Raw genomic sequence first — 27,165 nt, forward strand, 5'->3', positions numbered from 1 at the left:
CCACACACCACTGTAAGGCTCTTTGGTCACTGAAGGCAGCTGTTCCCAGGAAGGAAACATGATCAGGACAAAAGTGGTGAGAGATTAATGGTGTTATGCAGACCAATTCTGAAAACGGAGGATTCTGTGCTGACTATTCCTGGAGATGTCGCCTCACTTGTTTTTTCCCCTACCAGCCTGGAGGACACAGCTTCAGGGGGCCTCAGAGGTTCAGAATTCTGGTTATATCATGAAAATGCCTTTGCCCCACTTGTCTCGGAAACTTCTGAGTAAAATGTTCAAGAATAAGGAGGAAATGGCAAATACACAATCATGTGGGAGAATGGAAACCATCTCTACACACACCTGATGGAACCAATACAGCCTAGTTTAGAAGACTTAGAAAATTTAAACAACAAAGTTGTGCTTGATTAAGAAGATGTATATGGGAAGAAGCCAGAGCCCAGCAAATAGTTCACTGTAGACAATTTTTAAGTGGCACAGAAGATTTACAAATGTTGACCATACAATTGGATATAAAGGAACTTTAAACAAACTTTGAAGAATTGATGAAGTCAATTCTTCAGATTGTGTTGCCGATATTCAGCTTCCATTCCTAATTAATTAACAGAATATTTGCACTATTGGAAATGTCAGTGTGTCCAGACAAAATACCATAGTTTATAACCTCCCTTATAGTGTGATGGTCACCAATTTAAGATATGATCAGCAAGATGAAAGAAGGATATTGTTGTGGGAGGAAAGGAACTCGAAGAAAACTTCTCACAAAAGAGACAGTTCTCTGGTGAAGATATCTTTTGCTCTTCACCCTTTTCCTTGCTGGTGGCCTAGAACATGCACATATGGCTGGAGCTCGGTAGGCACTCTGGCCAATAACATCATCTTGAAAGCAGCTGAACTGAAAGAAGCTTCAAAGTTCAGGGCCTAAAATAGCCAAAAACAATTTTGAAAAAGAAAAACAAAATTGGCGGTCTTACACTATCAGATTTCAGCACCTATTATAAAGCTGTGGTACTCAAGATGGTATAGATTTGGCAGAAAGACAGCCATATAGATAAATAGAAGAGAGAAGAAAGTCCAGAAATACACTCAAACACACATGGGCAACTGACTTGTCAACAAGGTTGTTAAAGTAATTAATTAATTCAATGCAAAATGGTGCTGGAACAATTGGATATCCATAAGCAAACAAATAATTATCTCACACTATATGCAAAAATTAACTCAAACTGGACCACAGATCTAAATATAAGAACTAAAGCAATAAAACTTGACAAAAATAGAAGATACTGAGTAAAGATTTCCTAAACAGGACTGAAAGATCACTGATTATAAAAGAAAAAACCTGTTAAGACTTCAAAATAAATTTTGCTCTTTGACATTGCTGAGAAATGAAAGGGAAGCCACAAACTATATGACTTAATAACCAAGTTACAAAACTATATGACTTGTATCCAGAATATATAAATAGCTTTTACAACTGAAAAACAGACAACCAAATTAAATTTGGGCAAAAGATTTCAATAGATACTTCATCAAATGAAATCATGGATGGTAAATAAGTACATGAAAGTATGCTCAGCACCATTACTCATTAAGGAAATGCAAATTAAAACTATGATGAAATACTAGTATGTACCCACGAAAATTGCTAAAATTAAGATTAGCAGTACTAATGGATGGCTAACAATAGATTAGCAATTGGTGAGTATGTGGAGTAATGGGAACTTCCATATATTGCTGGTAGGAATGTAAAAGGATACAACCACTTAGAAAAATACTTTGATAGCTCCTTAAAATGTTGAACATGTACTTTTGTTCATGTGACCAAGTATGTAACTCCTTAGTATTTACCTAAGAAAAATTAAATCGTTTAAAGCTATAGTAATTTATGGTAGATAAAAAAATCTGTGATACATCCATATAAAGGAATATTTCTTAGCAATAAAAATGGACTAACTACTGAAGCACACACCTACATGGATGTGTCTCAACAGCATTATGATAAATGAAAGTGTCCAGACATTTATAAAACTATATATTATATGAATTCATTTATATGATATTCTAAAAAAGAAACTATAGTGATAAAAACAGATCAGCTGTTGTGAAGAGCCACAGGGTGGGAAAAGAGATACAAGTTGACTTTTGGAGTAATGGAAATGGTCTATGTGATTATCATGGTGGTATTTCATGACTGTACACATTTGTTAAAAACTTATCCACTCATGTCTTAACAGCAGCGATAAACACTATGTATGAAATTCTATCTCAATAAAATTGACTACGAAAGTAAAAAATGTGCAAGATCTACAGAAAAAAGCTGAAACTTGCTGAAGAACATTAACGTTGATTTGAGTAAATGTATAGTTCATTCTCCTTGTAAAAACCTCAACTGTACCCAAATTAACAGGAAAAATTTAATATACTTGTATATTAATATTCCTATGTTTGTTCAACATGATTAAAAAAGAAAAACCAATGAGACAGCAACACTGGCAAAGCATATATACCAGGCACTTGTAGAATGACCAAGAATAAATGAAAAATGCTCAAGCACAACAAAAATAAAAGCAATGCAAATTGTAATAGGAACAAAATGAAACTTTTTACAGTTAGGCTGTCAAAAATGTTCAATGTTTATGATGTCTTGTGCATATCATACTGATTTAAAATAAGGGAAAGTTAACAGTATGAATAGGATTATTTAGATTTATGATATAATTCTAAATATGTTAATACACACAGAGAAAATCTGGAAAGATATACATCAAAATTTACAAAGAAAATATATTTTAAAATAAAAAAGCAACAGCATAAAGATGTGAGCATTTAAAAAATATATAAATTGCTATTTTAAAAGATGCAATCTAACCACATAAAAGTGAAATATTCCTTTTTTTGTTTGTTTTATGAAGGATATTAGTCCTCTATTGCTGCTTAGCATACACTTTGTGGCTTAAAACAACACAAATTAATTATGTTACAGTTCTGAAGATTATAAATCTGACACAAGTCTCACTGGGCTAAAATCAAGATGTCTACAAGGCTTCATTCATTTCTGGAGGCTACAGGGGACAATCCATTTCTTTATCTTTTCCTGCTTCTGAAAGCCACCCACATTTCTTGGCTTATTGGCCCCCTGCCTTCAGAACTGGCAGCATCGCATCTCTTTGATAATTTTTGCACAGTCACATACCCCTCTCTTCACAGTAGCAAAGGTTCTCTAACTTTAGGGACCCATGTGAGTTGACTGCGGCCACCCAGCTAATCCAGGATAACCTCCCCATCTCTAGGTCCTGAATTTAACCACCCTCTCAAAGTCTCTTCTGCCATGTGAAGTAACAGAACACAAGGTTCCAAGGATTAAGACAAGGATGTCTCTGCTTCTGTTGGTAGAAAATTCCCAAAGACTTTATAGATCTCCCAGGTATGTCATGGGGATTTTCTCCATTAGACACATGGCTCCTTCACAGATCTTTCCTATATTATCACGTATCTATTTTTTATTTTTCTGAGATCTGAGTCACAAACCTAATCTCTTCTAAGAAGTTTTTATGTGACTGAATACTCTGACCTTTCACTACTTCTGAGGTTGTTTCACATGCTCTTGGTTGTCACTAGAGAGCACACTTCCTGACAGTGAATCTCCTAGTTTTACCATCTCTTGTGACCTGGATAGGCCAGGAATTTTCTAAATCCAGTCCTGATCCCTTCTGTTTAGCAGTTCTTCCCTCAGTTTATCTCTTTCCTTTCACATTTCACTATAAACAGCAAAATGAAACCATCAGCACTTTTATCACTTTGTCTGGAAATCTCCTTAGCTATATAGGCAGAAAGTTCTGCTTTCCACACATCCATAGGACAGAATTTCACTGAACTTTCTGCCACTATCTAACAATGATACCCTTTTTTTCTGGTCTCCAAAACCACATTCCTTCATTCCTTCAGAGCACTCACCAGTGACATCTTTGATGCCTCTATTTCTAACAGTCCTTCTATGATGATTTATATATTTTTTAAAGACATAATAAGTTTTCTCTACCATGTTCTTCATTCTAAGTCCTCACTAACAGAGTCTTTAGCCCTGTAGTTCTACCAACAAACAGTTCAAGGCAATCTAGACAGTTTCTATCATTCCACTTAAAATTCTTCCCAGTGCCCAATTTTCCTCTGCCCATTGCTCAATTCCAAAGCCATTTCCACATTTTTAGGAATATGTTATAGTTGCAGCCCACTTCCAATAACCCAAATCTGTATTACACTTCTATGACTGCCATAACAAATGACCACAAATTCAGTGGCTTGAAACAATGCAAATTTATTGTCTTACAGTTATGTTTGTTAGAAGTCTGACGGAGGTTTCTCTGGGCTAAAATCATATTTCAGTAGGCTTTTATTAGTTCTGAATACTGTGCAGTAGAATCTATCTCCTTGACTTTTCCTGCTTCCCAAGGTCACACATATTCCTTGTTCCTTTCCTCTATCTTCAAACCCAGAAATATGGTAACTCTGGGGCTGTCTTTCAGGTCACTGTCTCCTCTCTCCTCACAGCCATGAACAATTCTCTGCCTCTTTAGGCCCTTTTTATTACACTGGGTGCATGCAGGTAATCCAGGAAAATCTCCCCTTTAAGGCCCCTAGCTTAGATCTGTAAAATCCCTTTTGCCATGTAAGATAACAGATTACAGGCTCCAGAGGTTAGGATATGGATGTCTTTGAGGGGCCATAATATTATTATCACTTATTATTGTAAATAATAATAATGATGTAAGTCTGGCATTAAAAAACTCATTTTTAATATCAAAAGCAAGTAATGCACTCTTACTTCTTTTCTTCTTTTTGAGTTTTCCCAAAGCAGAGTTGTTTCCAAGATCCACAGTATCTAGAAAGTAACAGGTAATGGTAATGAAACAAATCAATAAACAAAATTTACAAGTTTTAGGATGATTCATACTGCAGAAAGCTGAAACTTGCAGATGCTTGGATTATTGTTTCTCTCTTCCTTCTACAGGAACTAAAAACCTACTGATTGAGAAGAAGGAATCCAGGATGGGCCCATTATTTCTCAATGGGATTTTGAATAACATTCTTAAATACCTTTGTATTTTAGTTTACAAAAGAGAGATTTGTCTAGGTTTTAAGATTTTTTTGTGAGGATTAAATAAAAAAGTTTATAGAGAAATCATTATATCAACCAGCGACATGCTAGAGGACATCAATCAAATTACATGCTACTTTAAGAATAGTTGATCTGAAGTCTTTCCTCCTGACCATTCAGTGGCAGGACTGGTTGTCTTTTGAGAGCTTTCTAAGGTTGTGACAAATGATACTATTACCTACTAGAAGAAGGTTACTTGGCTTTCTTGGGTTCTCCAGAAGATTGAGTGTGACAAGGATGGAAATGACTATAAATACAAGGCTTTATTTGCTAATATACATGTAGTAAATAAGATACTGCCGTCTTTAAGGGTGTATTTCTACTACATCACCCATATATGATCAACATGTCCTGTTGAACACGGCTTTGTAAGGATCTCTTGCCTCCCCTACTATTCCCAAAGGGTCAGGTCAAGGAAATGCAGAGAACAGGACACTGGATGAACCAGACCACCCTGCACCATCCTGCCTGGGTCCATGGTGCCTGTGAAGCCACCCCTACCCCACATCCCTCCTTACCCATCATGTCATGTGCTTGGCTACTTCCAGCCCTTGGTTCTGGACTCCCTGGCACAGCTCTTGGGGAGCACATAACGCAGGTACACTTCTCATTTCCACGTGCTGATAGCTCTGCGGCTGGACCAAAACAGTGATTTAGGAAGACTTTTCTTTGGCCCTGGTGACCCTCTTTTCTGTGCCCTTGTTGATCTCCCTTTTTCTAGTATTTCCTCTGAAATATTCCATTGATCTTCCCTATTTCTGGCTTTTTCTTTAAGTCTCCCTTCTTTCTTCCCTTGTCTTTTTCTCTTTATCAGAACTCTGTTTCTGTTTTTATTATTTTTTAAGTTATAATTACCTTGCTCATCATAGAGTAGTAGGCCAGAAGTAAGCTTTACTGATTTTCGTTTTTTCTTCATCCGGAGACCTTCTGGTTTTCTAGATGCTAAAGAGAAACAAGAAATTCACTGTCCATGAACCTGAAACAGGGACTAGGAAAGAGTCCCTGGGGCCTGTGCTACACACTGATATTCTGAGTTAAAATGAATTGCTTTCTGGGGAAAAAATACACCTACACCAATCACACCTGAGATCAGACAAAGCCATGCTTTTCTCAACTTTTGCACCTCATTCTGCTGTCCCTACTTTTACTTTCCTACTGTAGTCCCAAGAATCAAATAAAACGATCTTACCCTCTCAGGAAACAACAACTGTTTTCTGAAAATTTTAAAGAGCAACTACTAAAACCAGTTTTAAACTCATCCAGTTGGCCAGTGACTACTTCCTCTGTACTCCCAGTATGATTTTAACTTTTGCACTTATCTTAATAAATGGCAAAATTTCACTAAAGACGGCTGGGTTTCAATGGGGAACTTTTGACATATCAAAAGTAAACAGTGCAGTTGATACTACTCCTATAAAAGACAGAAAAAAGACCAAGAGTTCCCAAGTCTCAACCACTAACTTTTATTTTCAGACCATTATCTAAAGAACACTTACTTTTCTTAAAAACAAACAAACCTAAGATTCAAGATGGCGGTGTGAGAGGTGAGACGGAGAACTCCTCCCAAAACCACAAATAGTATGAAAATGTAGTTAATTGATACAATTAACCCTAAAACTGCAACAGGAAAGAAGGCTGCCCCGGACTGCAGACCTCAGGATCAGAGCCGACGTGGCGACACAGGCAACGACGAAAGGCTCGATGCGCCGGGACCCAGGCCCCTCCCCCACCCCGCTCACGGGCGGAAGGAAGAGAAACGGAGGGGGAGGGGTGGAGGCCTGGGCCTGCTGGGCACCCAGCCCTGGAGCTCTGCTTTGGGACCGGAAACCTGCGCTGCGTGGCGCTCTGGACGCTGGTGCTCAGACAGGCGGAGCGCCGGAGAGATGGATTGCGGGCCGTTTGTGGAGGAGGAGATCCACACCCACGCTCCGTGTCAGAGGAAGGGCAGGCGAAGGGCAGACGGTCCCAGAGGCTTCCTAGGGGCGGGAGCGCTGCTGAAGGGGCGGGGCTTGCACGGAGCTTGCTGCGCGGGGGAGGGGAGAGCTGGACAAGGTTGTCTAGGGTACCAGAAGAAGAAGAGAGAGGAAAAGGGGTAAAGAGTGTCATTGAGGAGGTAATTGCTGGAAAGTTCCCCAATCTGGGAAAGGAGAGAGTCTCTCAAGTCATGGAGGTGCACTGATCTCCAAACACAAGGGACCCGAGGAAGACAACATCAAGACATATAATAATTAAAATGGCAAAGATCAAGGATAAAGACAGACTTTAAAAAGCAGCTAGAGAGAGAAAAAAGATTACATACAAAGGAAAACCCATCAGGCTATCATCAGACTTCTCAGCAGAAACCTTACAGGCCAGAAGGGAGTGGCAAGATATATGTAATGCAATGAAGCAGAAGGGCCTTGAACCAAGGATTCTGTACCAGGGAAGGTTATCATTTAAATTTGAAAGAGCGATTAAGCAATTTTCAGATAAGAAAAAGTTGAGAGAATTTACCTTCCACAAACCACCTCTACAGTGCATTTTGGAGGGACTCCTGTAGATGGAAGTATTCCTAAGACTAAATAGATGTCACCCAAGGGATAGAAAAAGAGTACAGAATACAATTAACATACAAAGAATGGAGGAGGAAGAAAAATGAGGGAAAAAAAAGGAACCTTTAGGTTGTTTGTAATACCACACGAAGTGAGTTAAATTAGACTGTTAGATAGTAAGGGAATTACCCTTGAACCTTTGGTAACCACGAATTTAAAGCCTGCAATGGCAATAAGTGCGTACCTATTGATAATCACTCTAAAAATAGTCTGAATGCACCAATCAAAAGACAGAGTCACTGAATGGATAAAAAAACAAGACCTGTCTATATGCTGCCTACAAGAGACTCACTTCAAACCCAAAGACATGCACAGACTGAAAGAAAAGGGATGGAAAAGATATTTCATGCAACTAACAGGGAGAAAAATGCAGCAGTACTTTGTATCAGACAAAATAGACTTCAAAACAAAGAAGGTAACAAGAGACAAAGAAGGACATTACATAACGATAAAGGGGTCAGTCCAACAAGAGGATATAACCATTATAAATATCTATGCACCCACCACAGGATCACCTACATATGTGAAATAAATACGAACAGAATTAAAGGGGGAAATAGAATGCAATGCATTCATTCTAGGAGACTTCAACACACCACTCACTCCAAAGGACAGATCAACCAGACAGAAAATAAGTAAGGACACAGAGGCACTGAACAACGTATTAGAACAGATGGACCTAACGGACATCTACAGAACACTCCATTCAAAGGCACCAGGATACACATTCTTCTCAAGTGCACATGGAACATTTTCAAGAATAGATCATATACTAGGCCACAAAAAGAGCCCCAGTAAACTCAAAAAGATTGAAATTGTACCAACCAGCTTCTCAGATCACAAAGGTATGAAACTAGAAATAAATTACACGAAGAAAACGAAAAAGCCCACAAACACATGGAGGCTTAACAACATGCTTCTAAATAATCAGTGGATCAATGACCAAATAAAAACAGAGATCAAGCAATATACGGAGACAAATGATAACATAATTCAACAACACAGAAAAGAAGGAAATCCTGCCATTTGTGATGAGATGGATGAACCTTGAGAGCATTATGTTAAGTGAAATAAGTCACACAGAAAAAGAAATACCGTATGGTCCCACTTAGATGTGGAATCTTAAAGAAAAAGACCAAACTCAGAAAAAGAGACCAGATTTGTAGTTACCAGAGGTGGGGGGTGGAGGGGTAGGGGTGGGGGAATTGGGTGAAGGTAATCAAAAGGTATAAACTTCCAGTTATATAAGATAGATAAGTACTGGGATATAATGTACAACATGATGACTGTAGTTAACACTGCTGTATGGTATATTTGAAAGTTGCTTAGAGAGAAATCCTGAAAGTTCTCATCACAAGGAAAAAGCATTTTTTTTCTTTTTGTGTGTGTGTGTGTGTGTGTCTATATGAGATGGCAGATGTTAAACTTACTGTGGTGATCATTCCACAATATATGTATCAAGCTAGTATACTGTACACCTTTAATTGATACAGTGTTGTCTGTCAATTATATCTCCATAAAACTGAAAAGAAAAAAAGAATTTTGTGAACATTAACAAAAAGAAAAGCAAATTATCCTGGTAGGCCCAATCTAATTATATGAGCCCTTTAAAGGCAGAGAGTTTCCTCCAGCTGGTATCAAAAGAGAATGCCAGAGATTCAAAGGAGATTGAGAAGGACCCCACATGCTATTGCTGGATTGCAGTTGCAGGAGGCCGCATGTCAAGGAATGTTGAGTGGTCTCTAGGAGCTGAGAACAATCCCTGGCCAGCCATCAGCAACAAAACTGGGACCCCCGTCCTACAACCACATGAACTGGACTCCTCTGACGACCTGGATGAGTTTTCCCTGAGCCTCAGATAAAAGGCAGTCTGGCTGACTTGATTTCAACCTTCTGAGACCCTAAGCAGCGACCTGTGTTGAGCTCATCCAGACTTCTAACCGCAAGAACTGTGAGGTAATAAATTGGTGTTGTTAGGCAGCAATGAGAAATGAATACAAACATCCCCTCCCAAGTCTTAAACTTTAAGACCTGAGGGATATAAAGTTCATTTGTGCATCCTCTCTGGTCCAATATATAGGTCACCTCCTCTTATACTCTATAGATCTGGATAGAGCTGGAAAAACAAAATGTCTACTTATAACAAAACTTCTAAGGAAAGACTCTAATTTTGTAAAGCAACAGTTTATTTTCTCAGCCATGATCTACTGGCTAAAGACAAATGTTATATAACAAATGTTACAAGTATCCAAAATTACCCAAAACCAATTACTAAAAGACAATTAAGATACATAGAATTAACTGGGTATTGAAGACAATGGGGGTGTTGAACTTCTCTGAAATAGCTTTCCTATTATAAAACAAAATTAAATTGAATTAAAATATCAGGCTGGTTGTACAACGCCTATTCTAGACTCCCTTGTAGAATCCATTCCCTTGCAAAATACGAAATTGTCTCAAGTAACTGAACATAGGGTCTTCCCTAAGACATGTCAAATTGCTAAAACTGAAAGGCAATATGCTTTTGAAGTAGGTCATAACTTCTCAATGCTATGGAAACAAATAGGTTTCTAAATCTTTTCTGGTATCTGTATAAAAATATATATCAAGTGAATTATTTGATGTCTTTTTACCACCCAAAGATCCTAAGAACATGCAGACAATTTCATCAAGTGGCCTGCTTCCACTCACGGTCATCAGAATGAGGGTTTCCTGATGCCTGGACTGTCACACCAATCATCACATTCTCCTTTGCACTTTCATCCTTTATCCTTATATCTTCAGCTTTTCTATTTGCTAGTTTAATGTTTGAGACCTCTGACTTCCCCATGATGTTCTCTTTGCAACTATTAACAGTGTTCCTAGACTGACCTCACTGGGGATGATCACCACCCTAACTGTATAGTTCAGTTCTTCCAAAATATTTCTAGTGTAGTCAACTGGAAGAATTTAAAAATATGTCATGTTGAGACAAATAATGACTTTACTTGCAGTTATGCTCCTAAAATAATTTTAATCAAGGATAAATAGCCTAAAGAAATAATAGTCTGATGTCTATTATTAAGCATTTGGGACAGGGTGCTACCAACTGTTCATACAAAGACCCAGACTCAACCTAACCATAAGAATCAGCTTAAACCCAACTGACAGTTGCCACAGAATAGGAAAAAAAACAAATCTCCACAGAGACTCAGACATTTGAAACCAAGTTGTTCAAGTAAGATCAAAAGTTCAAAATATTTCAGGCAAAGAAAAACTGATAATGCTCTAAAGTATGCTGTGCCACCTTAACTGACAAATGTACTCCCTGTAGGCAATGAAAGATAATGACAAGATTATGTTCCTGTGCTGAAAGAGGTGATATAAATATTTTGGGGAGATAACAATACATAGCAGACAGAATATACTAAGAGATCCACTAAAGTTAACCAAATTTTTTGTATTCTTCCCCTATGAGTGATTCTGTCTACAACTGAATATACAAATACCTACAATGAAACAACACAACCTCTTAATAATTTTCCCAAAGGGCCACGGTAAATATGAAGAATGGTATTTGAGAATTAACTGGAATTTTCATTGTGGAGTATGCTCAGAGTGAAATGCATCAGTAGACACTGTCCGTCCGGACACCCTGCAGCCCAGAAAATCCCTCACTCTCTCTTACCTGATGCACTTCCTGGTGGGGAGCGCAAGGCTTCCTCGGCCTCTCCCCTATCTCACAATCTAAGCAGGTTCTGCTGCCTTCTGCTGAATACAGTGAGATGCCTTCGAGGGTCCAGTGTATGACCAGCACAAACCAGAGCAGGAAAACCCACCCTGAGACAAGCAGGGACGCAAGGCAGCTCCGGGATCTCCGAGATGGGCTGTCCTGTCCCAGAGCACCCCGGCTGCCCTTCGGGTTTCCCTGGCTATAGGGTTGAGTCGCTCCTCTGTCACCCTCACCAGAAGCTGAGACCTCCCTTCCCCCCCAGCCCCCCACACACCTGATTCGCTCCCTGCTTCTTCTCCTTCCCCATTACTTCTGCACATTATTTCTGCCTCTGCCCTTGTTTCCCACAGCCAGTGTCTCCAGGTGCCTCTCTTCGTGTGGATGCGTTTCTGTCTCTGCTGCTCTCTCTTTTTCTCTTGTCCCCCTGACATCCCCCTGTATTGCCCTTCCCCACGATTCCCCCACTTGTGTCCTTCTCTCTCCCTTTCTCATACGGGTGTCAGGAGAGGCATCTCTGAAACAGTATAATATAACCTGATCAGGGGACGGGATAAGGATCAGAGTGGGCCACGGCAACGTCACCGAACAGAGGAAAGTTATCCAAAGGCCCGCCTATAAAAGAAAGATCAGCACATTGCAATCACTGACAATGTCAGCAGTATCATTAGAGATGAGGCAGAAGAAATAGGCTGGGGCCCCGTGGTGAATGTCAGGCCCAGGGAGGCGCAGGAAGATAACTGATTTCATCCTAAGGCCACAAAAGGCACCGGGTGTATGTGGAAAAATAATGTGATCTCATCTGCATCTGGCAGGTAACAATCATGCTGAAGTGGAGGAAGTGGGTCAGATGGGAGCAAAATGGAACATTCATGTTCCCTTTACTGAGGGCGCAAACTCTGGAGAAGGAGGAGTTTCTAGTTTCATGGAAGATGTTGGCTTTTATTTTGAAAGTGACAGTTCTTGAAAGACAGCCAGGAGGAGATGGTCCTGGGATAAATGGCTTCAGGTCCATACGGATACCCTTGGAAGACGGGTCTGCCTAGCGCTCGCCCTTGTCACTCACCCTGTCACCTGAGAATCACTCAGACTGCCTGGGAGAGGGTGGTTCCTGTCTCTTCTCTGGGGGATCTTTGAAACCTCACTACTGAGACAGACTCTTTTTGCTCAAAGATGCTCCTGTCTAGTGCACTTACTCCATTCAGTGTTACAGGATCCTGACTTCTCTCCTCTCTTCCTTATCTAGCCGTTTTTACTCTGCATCAATTTTTAAATTATTTTGATATAACTCTTTCTCTACATAGTTTCTTTCGTGCTTCCTTCCACAGGATCTGTGTTGGTCTTTGTTTGTCTCTGTATATCATTTCTCATTTTTTTATCACTGAGATCGGGAACCCCAGGAAAAGAGGCTGAACACCAGGAGAGATGGCATGTGCAGTCGTCAAAGTGTTGAGGTTCTTGCAAACGCCCAAATGGAAATGTCTTTCAGATCCCTGCACAGGTGTATTCAGGTGCTCAGAGGAATGAGCTTAAAAGACAAGTCTGGGCCAGACAAGGGTGTTTCGGGATCCTTAAGTTGTAGACGGGAGCAGACAAGAACACCTGGGGTAGGCCCCTGCCTCTGGGTATATTACAGGTGCCACTTTGATAAGTGGCCCCCTACTCTGGGAACTCCTCACTAACCTATTCTACCCCTAGTGCCAGAAGCTGTTTCTGTCCAGCGACTCTTCTGTCAGGTCCTACAATGCCCCAACCATCTTCTCTCTCCCTTGTACACGGTGTGTACTCTCTCCTGACTTGTCCCGCACTGTCCCTCATTTTCTTCTCTATTTATCACCTTTGTGCCTCTCCCCCCTTTCTATTCCTTAGCATTTCCTGCCTCTGCATTGCCCTCTTATTATCATGTGCGCCACCTTTCTCATCCTGCATCTTGTTTGCTTACTGAGCTCAGCTCTTTTCTTCTCCAGGGCTCAATTTCCTGCTTCTCTCTGTTCTCTCTAGTGCTTAACTTTCTGTTTCTAATTTTTCAACCTAAAATTCAGATCTCAAAATTTCAGCCTTTCTGTGTATTTTGTCCTTCTCCCCTATCATCAAAGTCCTTGTCTTTTGCCACTGACAAGTGAGCAGAGATCCTTCCCCTGGTGAGGTCCATTCAAGAGCCTTTCACACAAGTTTTCTGTCTTGCAATTACACTCACCCCGCCCCTGCTCCTGGCACAATCTCCAGGAAAGTAGGTTGAAAATTCTCTCCCCTCCCTGGTAACACATTCCAAACTGGCTAGATTTAGGTTCCGTGTTTATTAAGGAAAGGTTGGCCATCAGTCTGGGATTTCTTCATTTAATGACTCCATCTATGTTTTCACCCTCCCTCTCTTTGCCCATGTTCTGCACCCAGGAAACCCCAACCAGTCTGAGCTCACCCTTCCCTCAGTGCCTGTGTCCCCCAAGGAGAGTGTCCAGAAACTGGGCATGTCCGTCTGTGTGTGTAGGTGAGTGTGGATGGATGGATGGATGGATGGATGGATAGATGGATGGATGGATGGATGGAAAGGGAACAGAAAAGGAGATGAAGGAATAGGTGCTTCTCTATGTTGACAGGAAAATTAAGTTTTAATTAGAAAGTAGGTCATTTAATCCCAATTACCTCTTTTATTGTGAGGTTGTAACTTGGGCATTTCTTCCGATTCTCCTTTTTCATCTGTTTGTAGAGCTTTAAGTCCACAGGACACTGAGGAAGAGAAACAGGAACATGGCAGAGCATGCCAGGGACCAGGGCTCTCCCTGGCTGTGGTCAGTGTCCAGACGCTTCAGAGCCCTGGTGCCGAAGGCAGCAGAACTACTCTTCGGGGAGAACAGGATGTTGGCACCATCCCGGCTCTGCTATCCCTCTGCACCTTGATAGACCCCTTCCCCCTCGCCTTCTGCCCTCCCCTCTTTCCTGTCTCCACATGTTGCTGTATCTGGACCATGAAGCTACGGATCTCTTCGACTATGACTTGCTGTCCCTGACACTCCCTCACATTTCTGTCTTTTTATTCCTCTGTGACGTTCTGTACCTCTTTGTCCCATTATTTCCTATTTGTTTTTTTTTACTCACTTCTTATTTGTCTGGCCCGTACACAATATTTCATTCATCCCACGCAACTCATGGGAAACAAGTTTTAAATGATCTCTCTCTTCCCAAATCCCAACCTGGTGGAACTCAATTCCCTATACACTTGGATAAAATAAGCCCGACTCAGATAACTCCATTTGGTGCCCCCAGTCTATGTTTTTATTTTTCTGGGCCCTTAATTCTCTGCCCAGGGCCCCATGCCCACCGGGGCGCACAACCCTCCTTTTCCCCTTGCCTCCCACACACCTAAGGGACGTGGCCAGAGGCTGAGTGAAAGCATTTGTGTTTGGAGGAAGGAAGGGAAGTGCTCCTTGTGCAGAGAGGCGAACAAACTTCAGGAGGTGAAGAGTTATTTAACTCATAATTACCTCCCCCGCCACCCGGTTGCAGCCTGGGTGTCTCTTCAGGATTGCCTCCGTCAGCCCCTGGGAGAGCTTGGTGTGCATGGGAAACTGAGGAGGAACACAGAAATGACCAACCAGGCACGGTGGCGTGGGCATGCGTCAGGATGCCCCCACTAGATTCCAGTGTTCAGGGCTCAGGCGGGCTTCCCCACAGGGAAGAGAGACAGTTGCCCCGAGGACCTCACCTAAGACCCACCAGGACGCTGTTCTGCGTCTTTTCCCTCCCATCACCCCCGAGATACCTTCTTCCTCCTCCTCATTTCCCTGTCATCACCCATTCTTGCTTCTATGCCACAGGGCGGGGCACCCTCAGACCCTGGGCTTCCCTCTCTGTCTTCCCTTCTCCAGTGTTCTTCACCAGTCTCCCTACTTGTGGCTTGGTTTTTCTTTCTAGATCTTTGCATCCACCATGGCAAGCTCCAATCCTACCATCTCTTTCTGCTTTTCTCTGCTCTCACCTGAGCAAATGAAATGTATCTGTTGGATATATTTCATGGAGTCCTGAGCCCTGGGTACCAGCTCCTCCTGGGGCCTCCACAGTGAGCAGGGCCCGGGCTGCACCACCTCCCTGCCAGCCCCACACATCCACCACCACAGCGAGTCACTGAGGATGCTGGTCCCTCCACTCACTTAACTACTTTGACTTGGTAAAAGACCTTTATACACATTAGTGCTTCTATTTCTTTATCTATAAAATAGGAATAAGCAAAAATTTGTCTAAATGACCAAATTTGTGGAGATAAAATGACATCTCCTTTTCCAAAATTCTTTGAAAAAACACAGCAATACAAAGCAAAATATTAGCCAAAAATTATCATTTTGATTTGAGAGCTGTTGATCTGAAGGACAAAGATTCTTTTGGTTTTTTTTTTCTGAAGATAGGCACAAAGTAATAATATTATAAACAAAAAGAATAATGCTTAGATTTTCTTCTCTAAAGAAGCTGGAGGGTGGGTAGTATAAACCCAAGTCTTTGCTATTAACAGGTATGAAAGACATCATCTTTCTTCAGCATGTTCCTACTAGAATGTAGACTTAGGAACATTTACGTGACTTACTGATTCCAGGACACACTGGATCTTTTGACCATGGAGTCTGCAGTCCACCAGCTCTGCGCTCAGCTGCCCGATGCTGGCACAGCTGGTGAACCCTTCCTTACCTGGCCCACATGTTGGTGGGGAGCTCACAGCTTCCGGAAGCTCTTCTCCGTCATTGGTCTCCTCACAGGCTTTGCTGCCCTCTGCAGACGGGAATGAAACCCAAGGATACCTCAATTTAAGAACAAGGATGAATCACAGCAAAAACACAGTAAGAAAACCAAGAAGGCCCGAGAAAATGGAAGTCCCCACTCCCCACAACAACCTGGCCTGAAGGTTAACTTTGTTTCAATAGCTTTAGGGAAGGCTGAGAAGCATTCACCCATTATGAGAAAATCTTCATTTTCTTACACCTTCTCCACCTCTTCCTGCTTCTGTGTGATCTGTAGACTTTACCCACCTCTGCCTCTGCTTGTTTCTGCTGGTGTATCTTGGAGGTTCTCTTTCACTTGGTGTGTTTCTTTCTTCTCTGCTCTGTTTTCTCTTGCGTTCATGTTACTATCCTTTGTCTCTCAGTTGTTCTTGTCTAGTTTTCTCTACAGGAAGGCCTCCCTGACACAGTGTTTTAAATAGGATTTAACCAGAGGGAGAAGGGTAAGTGGAGGGCAGTATAAGATGGCAACAGTTCTGAAGAAGGCATATGAATGGCTCAGATATGAAAGGGAGATTTAATAATTAAAATTGTTAGGGAAGAAAGTTTATTCTGCCTTGAAGTAACATGTGTAGGAGGCAGGTGAAGAGGCTGGGGCAACTGGCAGGTGGCTTGTTATGGGCAACCTTGGACATCATTATGAGAAACTTTCTCGAGCTTCTGAAGGAGACACGACATGGTGAATGAGTATCGGGCACGTATTTGAGGGCAAGTCACAAACGACCTGTAGGTTTCTAACTTGAAAACCCATGGAACAATAGCAATCCGTCCCTGAGAGAAGGAGTGCCGAAGAGGGGTTAAGTGTAGCTTGAACGATGAGGATGCTGCTTTCCATTCTGGAAGTTCCAAGTTTAAGGCTCTTAAAAGAATTAAAGTGTAAATACCAGACCCATGGTCTGCAGGTCCACAGATAAGTGTACTCTGAAGATAGTCTGGGGTGGAGATTTAGTCTCAAATCACTGGAATATTCAGGGAGAGGTCTATGGCAATCTGACACTTGGCAGGTGCCACTTTGATAATTAGGGGCAGTTTAATCTGAGAATGCACAGCTAATGCTTTCAACTCGTGTGCCAAAGGCTTTTATCCAGCGCTCTTTCCTCAAGCCTATAATGTCCCAATCTGTTCCTCTCCCCTTTTCCCCTCTTCACTCTCAGCTTATTTTCCATCCATTCTCTTTGAACCCTTTCTCTTCATACGTGTAGCTCTCCCCCAATTTCCCCATTCTTAGTATTTATTTTCCTCTCCACCTTTTCTTGCTCTCTATTTTCTCTCAGCTTTTACTTCTACTCCTTGAAAGATTTCTCAGTTTCTCTCTTCTGTGCTGCGTCTTACACTCCCTTCCTTTCCATCTCTGTTTCTCCCACTTTACCTTGATCTTCTGTCTGCCATCACTATTTCAATGTTTGTCTCTCTATGTGATTTCATCCTCTCTCTCATCATCACCAAAACTCTTCTCTGGGACTTTGACTGCTGGATCAGGGGCCTCCAACTGGCCAACTTTGTGATGAAGGTCTCCCATGGGAACCTCACGTGACATATTATTTCCAAGTTCCTCTGTGAAATTAATTGTAAATTATCCCCCATCCCAACCTGGAGGGGCAGGGTTTTATGTTCCTTTTGGAAGGCTGGATTCATCCATATAATTTGTCAGATAGTAACCCCTGTCTACCTTTTCCGTTTTCTCATTTTATATTCTCCATCAATGAATACCCTTTATATTAGGAGCTCAGATTCCTTTTCTCGTTGTTTCTCACATCTGTGGGCAGTTAGCGGCAGGTGGGAGATGTAGGGGCTAGCAGAGGCCTAGGATTGGAGAAAAAACGTAGGCTTTCCCTCCATGAAGACAAGAAAACAAAGATCTAATACAGAGTTGGTAAGTTAAATGATAGTTCACTTGTCCATTCAGAACAGTACCTGTCCATGGCAATAATCCTAGTCTATCTTTTAGCCCTTTTTCATTATTCACTGGGAGATGTGAGTGTTCACTGGATGCTGAAGAGGGTGACAAGAAAATGATATAACTCAGTGACCAGAAAAGAGACCTCTGTGTGCTCAAGCTGAAATCTGATATTGAAGCTCCAAAAATCCTACTTGAGGCCCAACAGAGCCGTGCTTACCTCTTTTTCACTGAGACATTCATATTTTACATGTGAAAAAGCTGTGTAACCAACATCACAGTCAAGATCTGGAACATTTCCATGATGGCCAGAAAGTTCTCTTGTGCTGATTTAAGTCGGTTTCCACCCCCTATAAGCAGCCACTGTTTTGATTTCTATCACTGTTAGTAATTCCTTCCTTTCTGGCATTATACTTGTCTGTATTGATGCTCACATAAAGTCGCCCACACAGCACGTACTCTTACAAATGGCCTCTTTTGTTCAATGTAATGTTTGGGGGGCTCATCTGTGTTGTTACATATACCAGTAGCTCATTCAATTTTTATTGCTGAAAATATTCCATTCTATAAATATATCATAGTCTGTTTCTATACTCCCCTGTTGATGGGCATTTGGGCTGGTTCCAGATTTTAGCTGTTAGAAATAAAGCTACTATAAGCATCCTTGTACAAATCTTTGTGTGGACACACATTTTTATTTCTCATGAGCAAATACTTAGGAGCAGAATGGCTGAGTCATAGGTTAAATTTAACTTTATAAGAGACTTCCAAGTAGTTTTCCATACTGGTCATACCCTTTCCATTCCTACCAGCAATATATATGAGAGAGTTCTAATTGCTCACATTCTCACCTACATTGGATGTTGTCAGTCTTTTTAATTTTAACAATTCTAATGGTAGCTTATTGTGGTTTTAAATTTATATTCCCTGATGATTGTGATATTATACACTTTGTTTATGTTCTTATTGGCCATTTTGTATCTTCTTCAGTGGAGTGTCAGGTCAAGTCTTGTGTCCATTTTTTGAATGGATGGTGTGTCTTTTCATTATTTGTTCACAGGAGTTTTTTATATATTCTGGGTACAATTTTTTTGTCAGATGATAAGTATATTGCAAATATTTTCTCCCAGTCTATGACTTGCCTTTTCCTTTTCTCAAGGGTGTCTTTGGATAAACAGAAGTTCTTAATTTTGATGAAGTCTAATTTACCAAGTTTTTCTTTTATAATTCATGCTTTTTGTGTCCTATATAGCAAACTTTTACCTGCCCCAAACTTGCAAAGACACACTCCTGTTTTCTTCTAGAAGCTTCATAGTTTTAGCCTTACCTTTTAGATTTGTGATCCAACTTGAAATAGTTTTTATAAATGGTGTGAAGTAGGAGTGGAGGTTTATTTTTCCCAGACCTCTTTTTCAGTCTTTTTACCACTCATTCTACTCTCTTCGTATCTTGCATTTCCACTTATAGTTCTGCCCCCAGTGCTGCCTCTACCCTAGGAAGTACTTGTGCCTCCATGATTCTGAGGGCTTCTCTCTCCTTGGCCACTCCTGGTGCCCGTTTCTGCCTCTTTCTTCCCAGTGAGGTGTGCCAACTCTATCTATCCCTTTGTCTCTCTAGATTAGCTTTTTCAGCTCTTTGTATACCTAGGCCATTGCAGTGTTCTACCCTCTCTGTCTCTGTTTGTTTCCCTCTCCCCTCTGAAATAGAAACCAGACACCCTTTCTTGGTAAATAAAATTATATTTGCCTCAGGCTCTGATCTACTCCTCTGCTCCTGGTCGCTGCTCCTTGGGGCCTCCTTTCTGAACTATGAGCATGGGACACAGCCCTTGCCCCTCCCTGTGGGTGCTTGTCCCTCAGAGTCAGCCATCTGGGCACATGTTGGCCTGTCAGCCAAACTTACCTGCTTGTTCAGATTCTTGGGCACATTCCTTTGTCATTTCTTCATTTCCTATTGCACCTTTTGGGTCACGAGAGGAATGTCCGTCCCTCAGACTTGTCTGCCAACCATCACTGAGAAGCTCTGGAATTCTAGCTCGAGGTCGGCTGCCACCTGAATCACAGCAGGACTGGTGAGGAATTGTTCCTTCCTCCCTTCATGATGAGCCTCTTTCTCTTTCCCAGTAGCCATCACTAATCCTCCCACCCATTCTCATTCCCACCACCCTCAGCAGTAGACGAATCTCTATATGTATTTTTGATGTACTTTGTACGTTTTAGTGGTCATTTTATACTTCCAGCAATTTGTCTTTATTCAAAGATTAAGTATGATCATTAAGATAGATCCAAATTTTACATAAATGTAATAATACATTAAAAAATATATAATACATTTAAAAATATAAATCCAAGTTAAAAGATACATGGCTAATTATATTCTTACGGTTTTTCTTATATTGGTCATTTCCAAGGGAAAAAAATCAACATATAATAAATAAATAAATTTACTATAGACATTTGGCTTAAGGATAGAGACCTTTTCTTGTTTTCAAGAAAAAGGCTGTTTCAGTCATTGCTACTCTAGCCTAGGAAATAATTTTCTCTTCAGTAGGTGTCTGAGGACAAAAATCTTGAAATTTAAATCATCTAGATCTAACTAGATTAAACATGTTAACTAGATTAAACATCTAGTTGTTAGAGTCAGATACACATTACAACAACAGAGGTAAACACATAACAATTACTTTGTGCCACAAATAATAATATATTCCACATAAATTAAATCATCTAATCTCACAATGACCTTACTATAGATACAGGTATAGATTTATAGATAAGGAAACTGAAACACAAAAATTAAGTCACTTTCCCAGTTAAGTGAGTGGTAGAGTCAAGATTCAAAGCCTGGCAGGGACGCCTCAGAATCTTTGCTCTTAACTGGTATAGATGAGAGGGTCTGTCTGAGTCCTAGATGGGCTAATTCCCGTGTGTGACCTTGCACAAATTACCAGCTAGCCTCATGCCTAGTTGCTTCTCCTGAAAAAATGGGAAGAACAAAACCCTTATGATAGGATTGTTATGAGGATTAAGTAAGAGGCTATTTGTAAAGGGATATCTGGGTTAAGGTAACAGTGTGAATTTGTAATTTTCAGTATCAGTGTCTTATGAGTTATAATTTAATGATTAATTATTGGTAATAATATGAATGAAAGGCTGGTTGAAAAGCGAGTGGCTATTGGTTGCAAAAGTACATGGCTTATGGGTGAGCATTCAACAAGGTGATCGGAGTGAGGGCTGCCCGCAGGCCCGGCGGCCCCAGACAGCTGGGGGTTCTCTCTGCCACCCACTCTCTTCTCCCCTTTACTTCCTTCCTTTCTCCTCTTTCTTTCCTACAGGGCACCACTCTTTTCACATTCTCTTCTACACACAATTACTACTCATCCTCTGCCTTTCTCTGCTCTTACTATAAATAGTATTTCCCGTAGTTCCTTCTTTTAAGCCCCAAGGCTTCCTCTTTGGACTTGATACATGGGGCCAGACCCTTCCTCCTCCCCAGATCCACTGAGCTCCTGACTCAAGATCACTGCCATCAGTTCTTCCCCTTAGTTCTGCCTCATGGTCGCAGTGAGATCTCTCCTGGGTTCAGGTTCCTTCTTGTTAGTTGCCAGTAATACCTGGAAATCTTGAATTCCACATCTGGTCGGTTAATTGGGAACCGATACAACGCTCAGCTTCCCTGGCTACCCTGACTCCTGCATCCCTTCCCAAGGGCACATGGTCCAGTCTGGAGCCTGGTCCTGACCTCTGGCCTCCCTTCTTCTTAGAAGATGAGGAAACAAGTTTCTATCAAGTCATAATTACCTAGTTGGTGACTTGATTGGAAGTTAAGCCTCCCCTTGGTCTCTCCTTCCTCAATGGCTTGGTAATAGAACTTGTCATGAATCACTGAAAAGAGGAAAGAAAAGGCAATTAGAGAACTCAGTCACATTTCACGATTATACACCCAGGCACCTCCTTAACTCCAGTAGGTCAAGGGGAACCTTCCAGCCCTCGGGGAACCCTGAGCCTCAGGGGGTCTCACATGGCCTGTGACCTGGTGTTATTCCAGAATCCTACAGCTGTTCCACACAGAGATGCACTTCTCAAAGTTTAAAAAAGGATAGATAGTGGGAAAAGTGTGAATTGTGGATATCCCCCTTCAAAATTGTCAGTGAACAATGAAAGCCAATTTAAAATAAATATGTAAATAAATAAATAAATAAAATATGTGGAATGTGATTTTGTGAATTTTACATGGAACTAGGAATAGGGAAGAAGCCGAGAGACTTCTTCAGGAGAAAGGTATGTTTATAGAGAAATAGACCTACATAAAAAAAAAAGAGAAAAACCCCAACATCTTTCAGGGATGGAGATTTTGAAAGGAGGAAAGGAAGAAGGAAGGAGAGAGGAAGGGATAGAGGGAGGGGGATCTTAGGTCAGGAAAGATGCGCTCATTACAAAGAGACATTACAGTGAAAGAACCAGAACTTCCCTGGGGTAGGATGTGTGGACAGAGATACAGGAGACAAAGAAAGACACTTTCTCAGGGGCACAAACAGGAAGTGCATATCAAAGCTGCACCAGCAACCTGGAGGAGGTGACAATCTGAGCAGGAAGCCAGCCTGGGGCACCCGCTTCAAAGCTGCATTTCAAGGTTATTCAGCAAACAGAGGGGAAAAGAAAAGATTCAAGAGACATGAAAAAAAAACACCCAAGAAATAAAGATCTTGGCCCAGAAGGACAGCTAAGGGGAGGCTGCCTCCTGGGGGCAAGACCCACTGAGGGGTCAGGGCGGAGGGCAGGGGAGAAGGTAGAAGGGACCTATTGCAATGACAGATGCTTTGCCGTCCCCAGGACACATTGATTTCATGTCCAGGCAACTCTGGGGGAATACATGGTGGGTAAATGCCGAGTGGGTCAGAGTCCAGAGAACATAAGGGGGCCTTCTCCACACCTGGGTGCCACCCTCCTGCCAACTTCTGGGCTTTGGGCCACTGATGTGCAGGTCCCATGGACAGGAGGGTCTGGGAGTCCAGCAGTGACCCCCTTCAGAGGCAGGTGGGCAACCCCAAGTGGCCACGAGCCTCAGGTGTGAGTCACCCCAGTACAGGGGACCACGGGAACTAACACGTGTGATGTGGGTGCTGGGGCCCGGGGAGGAGATCCCCGCAGCATGCGGGCAAGACCGGCGCCCCTGCAATATGGGTAGTAAAGGTAACTGCCCTGCCCTTCCTACCGGGGCCTAGGGACATCCTGGTCCCGAATGTAACCCTGATTTGAAGTCTGCGACTAGGTATTTGATTTCCTTTATTCCTTTTTCTGACTTGGATATATCATAATGTGGAAGTGAGATGGCTCTTATTTTAATCAAGATAGGATGTTTATAAATCAGCACCTCCCATTCTTTATACTGACTTCGTTCTTTTTTTCTTTGTTTAAAAATCCTTTATTGTTTCTTTATTTCCCAGATAATAAACTTCAAATTCCTTGCCAAAGGGTGTCAGACTCTCAGAAAAGCCTCTCCAACTTCCCTTTCCAGAATTAGCTTCTAAACATTCCCTCCCACACTTTCTCTTTTGGTTGCACCATTCTGCAGGTCCACTGCTCCTGTCATGCGTTGTAAGCTTCCGCATGCTGCCCCTCCCCATTGCGTGGGTACGTGCTGAGCTAAAGTCTGACTTCTCCACCCTTTGTTTGGAGAAGTAAGTTGGCATGGAATGACCCTGAACGGTAACTATTCTACTGCAAAGAAAATCTTTTCATCTTTCAACATGTCTGCAAGCATCAGAGAAGGCTTCCTCCTTTCCCATCAAAGGGCATCCTTCGTGCCTTCCCCTGTAAAAAGGAGAGACTCAAATCCTACATTCCCGGCTGAGCCATCGTTTGTGAGTTTAGCTGGCTAACATCTCTCACCCCCATTATGTGTAAACTCCATGAGGACAGGTCACGTGTTTTCTTCATCATTACATTCTCTCTGTGCCTGTCACATGGTAGTCACTCAATAAAATAATCGTCAAATTTTGATGAACAGTAAATGAATGAAACAGTGAATGAAATGGACTTGAATCCCCAAAAGTCATTGAAAGCTATAATTACTCTTTTGGAAGCTTCTGTAAATCTCAAATAAATCAGGATAGGCACTCAGGTTAACCTTGCTGAACAGCACATCCAAAACTGTCTTGTCGAATGTCTTCTCCAGTTCACTGAGAACATTGTACATCACTCTGTCCACGGGAACCAGATTTCTACAGGCTTCTTGAAAATGCTTAAAAACATGAAATGGAACAGACAGTTATAAAATCAATTAGGCACAGGGATATGAGTTTTAAAAAGAAAAAAGTTGAATGGGGAATTATCTAGCTATGGATTGATAGGATATAGAAGATTCAGATCATAAACAGACCATTTGTTCTCCTGTGAAATGTCAGAAGTTTACATCCATTTGGATGACTTCTTAAATATCCACCATCATAAAAACAGACTCTTATTTTATGAGCATTTCTCATACTGATATATATTTGAGAGAGCAATTCTGAAGAATAAACGTACGTCCAAAGTTGAATGTTGTGCAAGGGTTTTAAGAACCTGGCCGGGATGCTTCAGGAGTGGCCTTCACTGGCAATGACAGGCCATTTTGTTGACTGGGCCATACCCACTGCCCTCATCCCGGGATTGACCTGGCCTGCAGGGCTCCAGGAGACCAAGTGACCGTTCTCCTCCCTCTGCTGAACCTGGCCAACAGGCAAAGAAAGTTCACAGAGACAGAGAAGGCTTGTCCTCAGTGTCCCCAGGAAGTGCCATCACTAACCTTTACCTGCATTCCAGGGCTCCAGAAATATATAATGAACAAGAAACAATTTGGAGAAAAAGCAGCAAGCATTTGCTTCTGTATTTATCACAATATGACACAGCTTCCCTGTGAGTTTCCAGTCTCAGGTTCAATTATAAACTGAACAACAATCTGAGGTTCAAAGTGCATAAAATGAGAGATTTGTAATGAAATGTTGCTTCAAAGTGTATGAAATGAGAGATTTGTAGTGAAATGTTGCCTGGCTCACATATTTACTTTAATTTTAGCTATTGTTATTATATTGTATAAATAGGCCTAAGATGCTACTTATAGGGCATCCCCATTTCCAATCCTATCACGTCACCACCGTACCCCTCCACCAACATGTACCACAGAAGGAATGTAGTCTCATGACGTGCTTCTGCTATCACATCCTAACTTACAGGACGGTAAAGGTCCCACTCACAGGAGGCCCTTCAGCCTGGTTGGGGCATCCTAAAGTTTGGCATAATATGGTGTGGGGCTGGTTATCATTAAGAAAGTCCTCCCCACTTACTTCATACATCTTCTCAGGGATGAAGCCACGATCTCGGAGGCCCATGAGGAGGGGAAATGGCTTTGTTATTGCACTTGCAATCTCCACCTTGTTTTCTTTAAACAGGCTGAAAATGAACTCATAGAAAAACTGCTCCTCGGGGGTCTGGTCCTCTGGGTTCTGGTCCCCTGTGAACATCCTGAGAAATAGACACAATATGAAAATAAACATTGAATTTCCAAGAGGCTTACAGTGGCCAGACTTTAGACATGAAAGATAGTCAATGGGGAGCAAATACGTCATGAGACTACATTCCTTCTGTGGTACATGTTGGTGGAGGGGTACGGTGGTGACGTGATAGGATTGGAAATGGGGATGCCCTATAAGTAGCATCTTAGGCCTATTTATACAATATAATAACAATAGTGTTCTTATGGAAAGAGCAGAATTAATGGAATTTCTTTACTTAGAGAATAATCAAGGATGCAGTAGAAGACACTGAGCTTAAGAAAGTCTTGTACATAAGAGTGAAAGAGTTCACCTTGTGCTAATCAAAACTACTGAAAAAGACCCACCTGAACCCACTAGGAAAAGTACTCAGAAAAGTAAATGCTTATTACCTCAGTTCCAAGTGCTTGATACATCACATCTGGCTTTCCAAAAAATTACAAGTGTGGATAAAATTGCAGTATTGCCAGAATCTCTTGCCTGGACTTAATGCATCTCCAAATCAATAGGTGTTTTCAAGGAGTGGAGAGAAGTAGTTCATCTACTTATCAATAGGTGATTACAAGAGTGGGGGGCTGGACCAGAGAGGTTTGGTGGGTTTCCTTTTTACAGCCGCATCACAAGAGACACTGGCAAGTAGAAGTGGGCCACTGCTTGTGCACAATAAACAGGTTTCTCCCACTTTATTTCTCCCTTTGACTGATTTTGGCTTCAAAGGTAATTTGCACCAGGCTGGGAACTTATTTTCCCCCCAGAGTTAAACCAGGCATGCCAAAAGATAAGGAAAAAACACAGTCTGAAGAGACAAAGCCATCATCCAAATCAGATTCAGACATGACAGGGTTTCAAATTATCAGACAGGAATTTAAAATAAATATGACAGTGAAATATGTTAAAGCGCTGATGGAAAAGGCAGACAACATGCAAGAACAGAAGGCTAAGTAAGCAAAAAGATGGAAACTCAAAGAAAATAATGAAAAAGGAAATGCTAGAGATCAAAAACACTACAACTACAATGAAGAATGCCTTTGATAGGCTCAGCAGTAGACTGGGCGTGGCTGAGGAAAGAATCAGTGAGTTGCAGATATATCAAAAGAAACTATTCAATTAAAATGAAAAGAGAATAAAATCAGAAAAACAAAACAGAACATAATATCCAAAAATGCCAGAATGATCTCAAATAGATGTATAAGTGGAATACCAGAAGAAAAAGAATGAGAAAAGAGAACAGAGGAAATATTTGAAGCAATAATGGCCAAGACTTTTCTAAAATTAATAACCAACAACAAACCACAGATTCAGGAACCTCAGCAAACACCAAATAATCTACATCATTTCATATTCAACCTGCAGAAAACCAAAGACAATGAGAAAATGCTGAAAGAAGCCAGGTGGGGTAGGGGACAGGGAAGGGCAGGTGGGGACCTTCTCTATGGAGGGACAAGGATAAAAATTCTGTCAGATTTCTCATCAGAATCTACAAGTAAAGAAAGTGGAGAGAAATAGTTAA

General features: G+C 41.5%; 1 protein-coding gene across 7 annotated transcripts in view; it reads right to left on the minus strand.

Moving 5' to 3' along the window:
- Positions 1 to 27,165, minus strand: part of SP140 (SP140 nuclear body protein) — a 53,413-nt gene that overhangs the window by 19,986 nt on the left and 6,262 nt on the right. For 5 of the 7 annotated variants that reach the window (XR_012123473.1, XM_073218002.1, XM_073217999.1 and 2 more), the window contains 10 exons: positions 25,449 to 25,626; positions 24,199 to 24,367; positions 21,925 to 22,008; positions 20,027 to 20,176; positions 16,139 to 16,219; positions 14,944 to 15,027; positions 14,105 to 14,188; positions 6,017 to 6,103; positions 5,680 to 5,796; positions 4,829 to 4,885 (listed from right to left, as the gene is read on the minus strand). Coding sequence is in view for 6 of the 7 variants with exons in the window: in XM_073218002.1 (XP_073074103.1) it covers positions 4,829 to 4,885; positions 5,680 to 5,796; positions 6,017 to 6,103; positions 14,105 to 14,188; positions 14,944 to 15,027; positions 16,139 to 16,219; positions 20,027 to 20,176; positions 21,925 to 22,008; positions 24,199 to 24,367; positions 25,449 to 25,626 (1,091 nt within the window). In the remaining variant the exon portion in view is untranslated. Of the gene's footprint in view, positions 1 to 4,828; positions 4,886 to 5,679; positions 5,797 to 6,016; positions 6,104 to 14,104; positions 14,189 to 14,943; positions 15,028 to 16,138; positions 16,220 to 20,026; positions 20,177 to 21,924; positions 22,009 to 24,198; positions 24,368 to 24,651; positions 24,845 to 25,448; positions 25,627 to 27,165 lie in introns of those variants that run through there. The other 2 variants (XM_073218004.1, XM_073218003.1) reach the window with 2 other exon arrangements.

This window comes from Manis javanica, chromosome 12 (assembly GCF_040802235.1).
Source record: "Manis javanica isolate MJ-LG chromosome 12, MJ_LKY, whole genome shotgun sequence".
Classification (NCBI taxonomy): domain Eukaryota; kingdom Metazoa; phylum Chordata; class Mammalia; order Pholidota; family Manidae; genus Manis; species Manis javanica.